Raw genomic sequence first — 10154 nt, forward strand, 5'->3', positions numbered from 1 at the left:
ACTCAAAAGGTATATGCCCCCCATCCCACTAGTTCCTAGCCTGGGCACTAATGTAAATTCATAGATCTGGGCCCACTTAGTTCATGTACCCTTGTTAATGTTTAATCGGGAATCAGGGGCAGGGACCAGGGACGAACGAGGGAGGGAGGCCTGCTGTGATGACGTGCGCTCCCAGGGAACAGTCACATCTGTGTCCTCTCCTAAGGTCAGCTCTTCTTTAGTCTGAGTAACTGTTGTAAAAACAGTGCTGTCTACTCGCTGAGCAAACACGAAAACAGGCTCTCTCAGTTCTGAAGGGTGCATCACAGAGCGAGGTGCGGGAGACGTCTTGACAGTGTGTTGGCAGGGAATGTGAAGAGGAGGCTAGATTCGGTTTGGGGTGGAACTGAGGTCTAGGACGACACAGTCATCACGTTTTAGACTACAGATCTCATCACACAGGACATTAGAGTCCAGATTATAGATGCTATTAAACTGTTACATACTGTATCAGGCTGTTTGATGTAGTAATAGCATCCTTGCTTAAAATGTAGGGAGACAGGAAACACAACACTAAAAAAGGGAAGGAGAATAAAAATACAGCAGGCCTTCAATTTAAAAATGCATGATTTACATCCAAAAACATGCTGCAATTCAGTATTGTTGTAAAAAATGTTTCAATGGGTTCAATCACCTGCAAATTCATTAACAACTTTAACCTAACATTATGTTTGGGATCTTATTTGTGTTGAAACATGAGGAATTTGCTGGTATGAGTCTGTTTGCTTTTCTCTTTGACTTCAAATAATTTATCTGTCATAGTTTATGAATAGCAATAGCTCAAATTACAGTGAGCTATTAGTGATTTCACACATCTGTAATAGTAGCTTGAGTTTTGAGTCAAGTAATTTAGGTTCTACAGTTTCCATGCGTAGTGAATATTCTCTGAGATTAACAAAAATGTCTCATGAAGCCATGTATATCCTTTATCTATTGCAAATATCCAGGACTGTCATCACAAAATGTCAATCACTTTGGAACTTCAACTCTGTAATGCTCTCTAGTGGTCAGGTGCCGATACTACATTTCGCTTTACTGGGACAGTGTTTCCCTTTTCTGTCTGAGGTTTTCATACAGTGTAGTACAGTATAGTTGTTACTACAGCCCACATTAATTATTGTAATGTGATACAAGCTACCCACTACAGCTCACTCTATTGAAATGATTGTAATATCAGCTGAAGAACACTAAAAAAACATTGACATTTTTAATAGTTATTGGTGCTTTGTACTTTTTATTCACGACTCTTTAAGTGCAGAAAAAAAACCTTGAACAGAAATAGATTCCATCCAGAAACACATTACAGCCTAAAACAAATCAAATCATGACATATAAATGACAGCCAACTAGCCTCAGATGAGGCCAGAGTTTAAGGTTAAGCATAAGCATAAGCACAGAGAAAGACACTTGTCTGAACCCAGCACTAGCAAGGCTAGTAAGGGCATATCATAAAACACACAAACCTCCCCCTTTGGGCAGGGAATACATCTCTCCAGGTACAAGCATAGGAATGGACATACTGTCAGTCTGCAATGGAAGCCTATATTTTTAACACTGTTCCTTTTGAGAATTAACATTTTGGAGACATTCAAATCAGACCAATTATTAAGCATACACAGCCATCAAATGCATGTCCAAGCATCACACAATGTGAGGATGATATTTTAACAGTGATCACTGGGTACATACAGTATGTGTGCATAGTAAAGCAGTCAAAGCTTCTGGCAGGCACTGACACCACATCAGTAATATGCTGGTTGGATATTTTCCTAACCTGAACCTGCCCAAAACCCATCTCTTTCAGCATTCTTTAAAACTTAGCTAATCACAAAATATATATATATTTTTTACCCAAGTTCTACATTATTACCAGACATTTTGTCAGCACTCATAAAATTAAATTCATAATTAAATCACCTTGATCTGTGCCTCTCTACCCAGCAGAGAAGGTACAGTAGATTCCCCAGTGATCACTAGTGTAGCGGCCGCAGTCTCGCCTCTCCAGCCCCAACAAGGCCATGTTGTCAGGGGCAAGGCGCGGGACCCCCTCCCTGGCAGCTGGGCGGAAGTAGATCCGGTCGAAGCGGCATCGAGCGAGGAAGGAAACAGTCTTGTTGTCATTGTACTTGGTGTCCCATGTGTAGCAGCAGTGCTCCCGCTTGCCCAGCCGCTCCCACACATCACCGACGCCGCTGGGCAGACCCACCTTGGCCACCTGGGATGGAACCAATGGTATTAACAAAGAGGTGAGCTGTGAATTAATATTTGGGCAGCATTTACTAACTAAAAACAACAATAAACATGTTGTTCTCCCACGCATGATGCAGTCATTGTTTGGGCTAATCATTTAAAATAATGTTATGCAATTTAGAAATTTTGACCTTTAATTATGCTGCTTCCATCAGGCCAATTAGTGTATTTTTTTAAAAGGCAAAACACAGTACCAAAATGCATCGTCCCTCCATTTTGTCAAAATTGGACCAGCGTTGTCTGAGATACTGCGCCAATAAGTGTTCCGGCCCCTTCTCTGTGGAGTTTGCATGGTTTTGCTGTGTTATCTCCTCCCACAGTCCAAAGGCATGCAAGTCAGGTGGACTGAAGACTCTAAATTCCTTATAGGTGTGAATGTAAGTGATTGTCTGACTTGTTAGGTTTGTAATGGACGGGCAACCTGTCTTGAGTGTTTCCCTGCCTCCCAGTGCATGCTGGGATAGGCTCCAGCCCCCTCTGATCCTGAGAGGGTATACACAGGTAAAAGAAATGAATTACAACTGTCGTACCCAGAGCTCATTAGTAATAACTTTATCATGCCAGTTAACCTAAACAGCAGGGTGGCATAATAAGGACATTCCTTCAAATGGAAAGCCGGGGTTCAAACCTACGTGACAGCAAACATCTGCCCTGCTGAAGTGTCCTTGAGCAAGACACAGAGTCCCTACCAGCTGGTCTGTGGCTGAGCCTGGACTCTGACCTCTATTTGGAGAGGGGCAAACAAATAAAGAATCTCCCTTTTGATCAATAGAGTATCACAAAAAACCTCCAATCACACCTGAGAGGAGACATAGCAACTGTATTCTGCTATAGATCTCATTGGAAACAAGACAAACAGCTAACCTCAGTGTCTCTCAGGTTGGTGTCCCCCCCAAACACGACAGTGATGTCATCAGGTGCCTCTGTCATCCTCTGCATCACCAGTTGCAGCTGCTTCATCCGCTCTTCTGCACTGCTCTTACCGCTCTCAAAGTGGGATGTCATCAGACAGAGATTCTGGCCTTTGAAATTTACCTGATTTTCAAAGAGGAAAATGCATACACAGATTCAAGTGAATGGAATTTACTGAACTCAAGAGGTGAATACAAGAGAGAGGTAGGGTGGGCAGCGGGGTGGCATAGTGATTACACCGCTGCCATTTAACCGGAAGGCCCAGGTTCAAGTGTTTTTGATAGGAATCATCCTTGTTGTCCTCTGTTGTACTTTGACTTCCCTGTATGGGGGGAGGAGGGCAAACAAAAGGAGAATTTTGCCTTTGGATGATCAATAGACTATCCCCCAAAAAAGACTGTGCACATACACACACACAATTTACACAAGATGATTTTTGACAGCACATTCATGTGTCATGACTGTGAGCCAACCTGAGCAACGAGGAGATTCCTCATCATCTGAGTGGTAGGGTAAGTGACTATCTCACTCTGCAGCAGGTTGACTCGTGACTTCTTCAGCATCATCCCAGTGAAGTAACCCTTGTCACCACCTAATCAGTATGGTATGAGAAAACAGTTGAGGGTGGGGGTGGGAAGTTGCACAGAAAAGAAAGTTGTTCAAACTGCACAAGAAATCATAACTGAGCACTACATCTAGTTGACTCTGTACATAATCACAGCTGTGGCAACAAGGCCCACTCTGTTTTTTGTATTTAGTACAAGTGAGTGTGTACTGTATGTTGTGTGTGTATTGCCCATTAGATTGTATCCTATCCTGGTTATTTTGGCACATGGACATTGCCCTGCCTTACTCTTTGTGTACTGTTCTTACAGCTCTGCTTACTGAACTGTAAATAAATATCTTCAACCTTGAGAAGGGTCATGTCAGTCAGGTCACAAGTGTTATTCTTCACCTACATCACTTCCTCTAATGTACCTTCAATGAGCGTGTAGCTGACTGCCCGTTTCTTCAAGAATTTGACGTAGGGCGGGATGAGCTCCTGTAGAAACACCACGTCAGGAGTATATCTACATGGAAAAGAGATTGTACTGTTCAGATAGTGTCTTCCTTTCAGCCTTCTTTCTTTCTGGGGTAGCAGGATGGCAGAGTGAATAGGGAGACTGTCCAGAAGATTTGACCCTGTGTATCTCTGTAGCCCTGTAGAAGAGTGGACTACCCATTCTCTCAAACAAAAAAGCGTTGAAATAGCTCATAATTTCTTTAACCAGAACAATTAGTGATTAGCTTGAGCTGACATATAGCACCATGTGATGCCAACTAACGTGTAGAAACACAGTCTTACGAGTCCAAGTAGGACCATAAGCCTCTCGCACGCTCTGGCAGCTCTTCTATGTCAAGTCCATCCACGTTCCAGGTGATCAGTGACAGTTTACTGTCTTCTTTCTCTGAGGGTTTCCGTTTGGTTTCGGCTGTGTTGCCTTTACTGGAGGAGGCGGGACTGTCCTGGGTCAAGTCTATGCTGGAGAGGTTTCAGAGACAGTAATTAAGTCAGGATTAGTTATTGTTGGCAGCATCCATGGGTGAATCACATAGCACAATAACAACTTGGACCATGGCACAAACACAAGGGGACGACAGTCGACTTACCAGTCCCCTGGAGCATCTCCCTCAATCTTCTTTGTCTTGGCGTCGGGGCTGGTCTCCCCCTCTGGTGACTCTTTTACATCAAATACTCTTTCCATGTCAGCCTCAAAGAATGAGTTCAAAGCTGTCTGAAAGACGAGCAGTGGAAAAGCTATACATTTTTAATTTGTTTAGGCATCATGAAGCAAGCAGTTAGGGTAGCTAGTACCACACATCAACCTTATCATGAGGTAAAAGCAACTGTGGCAAAGTGTTAGCAATTTCTTAGTAAATTAACCTCTCATAGACAACTGGACAAGGAAATTACATGTTTAGAGCATAGCAGCACTACCTGTAGTATTACACTGTCTCTAGCTACAACAACTGAAAGTCCCAATCTGCAATCACTGTTGAGAGCAGGTCTCTTGTGGCTGAGCAAGGTATTTCAACAACATAATTGTTAGTGTTTGCTGTTTGCTCTGAAGACACCCCACCCGCACCCACTACTCCTCTTCAAATTGAGGCAGAAGGTCTGTCTTGGCTTTGTGAGATGTAAGGACAGGTAGCTATGTAATATTATTTTTATTGACCTAACCAAACTCTACTGTGATGAATTTTAATTGTTAGAGGGAAATATATTGTGCGTACATTGTGGTGTGTACATTGGTGTATACATATTGTGTATACATTGACATGGACATACAGTGATACTGCTGGACTCTGGTAGCAAGGTGAGCCTGGTCAGACTATGCTAGCGAATCAACCCCAGAGACAGTCCATGTGTCCTATGTACATGGGAATGCTCGTCCCTATCCAGTCACCCCAGTGGAAATACAGACACCCTGGGGCGAACCCTGCTGTGCGCTGGGATAGTGGAGAACCTGCTGGTTCCGGTCCTGATAGGGAGAGACTGTCCTCTTTTCTCCAGGCATTGGGGTCATGGAGTCCGGTCCTACCAGCCAGAAAAAATCCAGAAGGAAAACGGCAACATGTGTCAGTGTCATGCTGGAGCCCCGACCTGCTTGTGTCGCCCTTGCAGAGCAGCCATCCAGCCGTCCAGAGTATGAGGATGTAGTGCCACCCCCGATGAGAGAGAGCATGGATACTGCCCCAGAGGGAGCCCATCTGGGAATGGAGAAAACCCTGGAAAGAGTGATGACCAGTTCTACTACCCGCTGGTAGCACTCCCCATCAAGGAGAAGATCACATTCTCTAATCTGGATGGGCTTTATCAGTACTGGGTCCCCCAGTTCAGGGTACACGATGCCCCAGCCACATTCCAGAGGATGATGAACCGAATCCTTTGACCCCATTAGGCCTATGCAGCAGCCTACCTTGACGATATTGTCATACACATTCGAAACTAGTCTGCTCACCTGACCCAACCTCCCATGGGCAGAGTTGCTACAAACACCTTGGAAACTTAAGCTGCACAGCTAGCCTGCTCCAGAGCAGATTATGTTCAGGCCATAGAGATTAAAGGGTAGAGGGTACATTATTTAATCTGAGACACATCTGAGAAATGATATTAGTTAGTACTGCGTCATAGTTGCGTAATTTCTTTTTTTCTTTTTTAACGCGTTAAACATTTCAGGCCCAAACGCACTGAAAGCGATAATTGACGCGCCTCATTTGACAAGCGTCAATTGATGCTCCTATGGCGCACTGCAGGCATCAGATTTGAAATGCCAACACCACAGAACCAGCAGTATTTTGGTAAAAGGTCGCTATTTATATGTAGGCAGGCACAAGTTTGTATGCTTTACAGATATCCCCGTTAATTTTCTATACATTTCTATTTGAGTAGCCTTTAACGTTACGTTACATAAGGCAGGAGGGCAACTGTTGGGTGCTGCTGCTGCTGCTTTCCTCAGTTGGTTGGCAGCAGAATACGGTAAAGCCACTGGGGACCAGCCATCTCATTTCATCTTTTATTTTTTCTTCCAGGTGGGTGAAAGTCACATAAAGCACAGCTAATCATAACTCTATACTATGTTAATTAATTGCTGTTGTTAGGTTTATGTAGCGAGTAAGTTTTATGACCAGTAGATGTCAGTAAACGTTCATGACAGATGATATGGGGTGGGTCTGTTATGCTAACGTAACTACCAAGGCTCTAAGCTTTTATTTTTCTTATTTTCAGTAGGCTATCTGACATGTAACAACACAGCAGTTCAGATCTATAGCAGTATAGCTGTTGGCAGTGGTAGTTGTTTTCGTTTAGCATTGCAGAATTACAATTGTACTGTTCATAAAGTTTTAAGCTAAGCTAACGGTAGCTGTCACCTGTTGCCATAGTAACAGTAAACAGTCAGTAGTTTGCAGTCATATATCACAGGTCGTTTTTGGACTTCAATGATGAGCTTCTCCTCGTCCTGCTTTGGCTGCTCCTCAAGTCGGCTGGCTAATGTTAGTTTTTTTTTTTTTTTTGGTGGCCGTCTAGTTTGATCAAGCTCTGATGTCAGCTCCCCGCTACATATCACTTCTTCTTCTTTGGTTTTACCGGCGGACTACACCACCTACTGTCCCGGAGTACTCTCCAAGCAGGTACTGCGGCTGCAGAAAAAAATCCTCATTTGACGCTCCAAAATCGAAACAAGGTCGGAGTAGAGGCGTCAAGGCAGTTTGACGCGCCTCATAACGCTTTTGGTGCGCGTTCGGCCATTTAAAACAATAGGTGTACTTCAAAACGCGCGCGTCAGACGCTTTCAGTGCGTTTGGGCCTTTCAAATTAATCGCGTTAATTTTCTCAGCCTACCACAAGCATTTGTCAGCTCTGATAATTTAACAGAGAAAAGTAAACTAGGGAGACAGAATACAAGAGATATCAAAATGTTCTTGAGAGGATTTAATATTTTCAGAGTAGGAACTTGATGTAGGCTTACCCTTTTCGATGGAGGAGTTGAGAAGGGCTGTAGCTAAACCAGGAAATAGCCTACTGCTGCAGTAAAAGTCAATTTTGCATGTTATTCAATGTTGGTCACACGGATGGCATTATGTAATTCAGGGATGGGCAATCATGCCAGAGGGCCAAACTTGACAAGACGCAAAGCACCGTGGCAGCTGGTTAACCTGCTGCCACGGTGCTTTGCGTGTCTTGCGGTGTGCCTGTCACAGTGCTATCAAAATTGTATTGATTGTAAATATTTTTGTGCAAAACCACTGATTGATTGTTTGGCAAATACAGTTTTCAGTGGAAGCATAATAAATCCATAATCCTGCATATCCATTGTTATCTTTGTGTATACAGGAGTTTTAATTCGCACTTGTCCTTTGTCAAAAGATTGTGTAAAGTTGTTCTAGAACATAAAGAGTTCCTTCAGTGACCGGTGCCGTCATGGGCGTAGGAAGCAGTTGGCCACTGGGGGGGACAGATTTGACTACTGGGGTCCGGGGGCATGCTCCGCAGGAGGAACATTTTTAAAAAAACAGCTTTACAATATAGTAACTTTCAAAAAGGCTATCTGAAAATAAATAAAGAAAGACTCAGGTGCTAAGTGACAGATCAGACTTTATGTGTTGGTTACAGCAGGCTTTCAGCCAATCTATCTAGTTTCGCCTGTTTCTCATTAATAATAATAGCCTACAATAACAATAATAATAATTTCTGTCTTCGAATTAGTGTTTTATGTAGTTGTATTTTCCTTCCAACCAACTGCACTGATCTTATCTGGTTTCTAGTCATTTATTTTTTGCGGTGCACTGGTCCTTTTTAAGAGCTAAGTGTTTTTTCTCCAAGCCTTGCTACAACACTGACTGGCTTAGGCTTGAAAAGATGTGAATTATAGGCTACTACATACAAAAAGCCAGCACAGTAGCTACCTGTTCCATTAGGTAGGATAATGAGCAACGCAGACACGTTTCAGACAAAATGCAAGCCATCCAATATGGTGAAGAATTAAGTTTAAGTTTAGCTGCAAAACAACTAGGCCTAACCTACCTTGCCATTTTAAAAATCAGCACAGACGAAAATATACTGCTGTAATAATATCAGATAAAGATTACATACTTACAAGCATACAGGACACTGAGGCAAATAGACAAAGTATTGTCTTTACATAACTGACGGACAGATGTCTGTGCTTTCTGGAAGCAGTGGCAACCACAGAGATATAACACTGGTGTTATATCTCTATGGTGGCAACAAAGCTATTGACCTTTTATTGTTGACAGTCATGAAAACTAGCTTTATAGGCTATAACTTTTTACACATGTATTCCTCCTTGGCGCAATATCATACCTTTCATTTGCTGCACATCATCTTTTTTCTTTTCTCTCTCTATCGGCACCAGTAGGCTAGTGTTGATTGGACATCTTGCGTTTGATTACCATGAATTTCTTCATTTTGAATGACACTTTAACGGCCCTGTGCTCACTGACTGCTCTGCGCCATCAGATCAAGTGAAGAGGCATCACTCTGCTCACAATATAAATGTATTTATTTTTTCTACACAGTATCATTCTATTGTCGTTTTGCCCACAAAGGCCTGCATCAGAATGTAAGCCATTATATTCTTTACAATCTGCCTTTGCGGGCCAGCGTCAGTGGAATGATTTTAATATTGCAGAACACGTAATTACAAGATATTTAATTTCGGTCCAGAGTGACAACTCTTCACATGATCTATGCAGCTTTGTTTTTGGCTGCAGTTTGGAGCGCTGCCTTGGCTGCTGTCTGCTCCTCACCGATATGAAGCCCTATCAAGACTATTTCTTGTGGCGCACTTTTTTCATACAGAGATACTCATTACATACATTACATTCAACTTCATTCCACGTTGCACGAAGTCAAAGCTTTTCAAAATAAAAGTCCCGCGGTTGATTTTTCAATGCGGAGGCAAAATAACACAATGTCGTGGTTTATTTTTTGAGGAGGACATTTCAATCATCTTTTAATATTGGAGGGGACATGTCCCCCCTGTCCCCCGTGCTAGCTACGCCCATGGGTGCCGTTGACAGTGCGGCTCCAAGAGAACAACCAATAATAATACATTTTATTTGTATAGCACTTTTCAAGATACTTAAAGACTCTTTACATTAAATAGTATAGCATATATGAAAGCAGTGTACAAATACATAGCAAGTAAAAAGCATAGGCCTACTAAAACCAAATATGCAAAACTAAATAAAAAACAAAAACAAGGGTTAGGTCGATAAAGCAAGGCACAAAAGGTTGTATGCCACAAGCAGTAGCAGTAGCGGTCAGTAACAAAATAGCAGTCAATAAAATAGAAGGGGAAAAGATAAAAACATGGGCCATGCAATGGCAGAGTTCTGGATATACGTATTGTAATTTATTGAGGATTTTGGAGGATGAGCCACTTTGT

At 42.6% G+C, this 10154-nt stretch overlaps 1 protein-coding gene across 6 annotated transcripts; it reads right to left on the reverse strand.

Moving 5' to 3' along the window:
• Positions 1 to 1263: 1263 nt before the first annotated feature.
• On the reverse strand, positions 1264 to 9090 carry LOC139666109 (tyrosyl-DNA phosphodiesterase 2-like). 6 transcript variants are annotated; one of them, XM_071545224.1, is made up of 8 exons: positions 9068 to 9082; positions 7713 to 7768; positions 4852 to 4976; positions 4547 to 4723; positions 4180 to 4271; positions 3675 to 3793; positions 3154 to 3324; positions 1264 to 2254 (listed from the first exon to the last, which is right to left on the reverse strand). In XM_071545224.1, the coding sequence occupies exons 3-8, from the start codon at positions 4944 to 4946 to the stop codon at positions 1973 to 1975; spliced, it is 936 nt and encodes a 311-aa protein (XP_071401325.1). In that variant the 5' UTR covers positions 4947 to 4976; positions 7713 to 7768; positions 9068 to 9082; the 3' UTR covers positions 1264 to 1972. The 6 variants fall into 6 exon arrangements, with proteins under 6 accessions (XP_071401325.1, XP_071401324.1, XP_071401326.1 ...); XM_071545223.1 differs by lacking the exon at positions 7713 to 7768 and having other exon boundaries at positions 4852 to 4972; positions 9068 to 9090; XM_071545225.1 differs by lacking the exon at positions 7713 to 7768 and having other exon boundaries at positions 9068 to 9087.
• Between the last annotated feature and the right edge of the window lie 1064 nt (positions 9091 to 10154).

Source organism: Centroberyx affinis, unplaced genomic scaffold (genome assembly GCF_046629955.1).
Source record: "Centroberyx affinis isolate AG114_WGS23_722 - 3 ecotype Tasmania unplaced genomic scaffold, CSIRO-AGI_Caff_v1 ptg004814l_1, whole genome shotgun sequence".
In the NCBI taxonomy this organism is placed as follows: Eukaryota; Metazoa; Chordata; class Actinopteri; order Beryciformes; family Berycidae; genus Centroberyx; species Centroberyx affinis.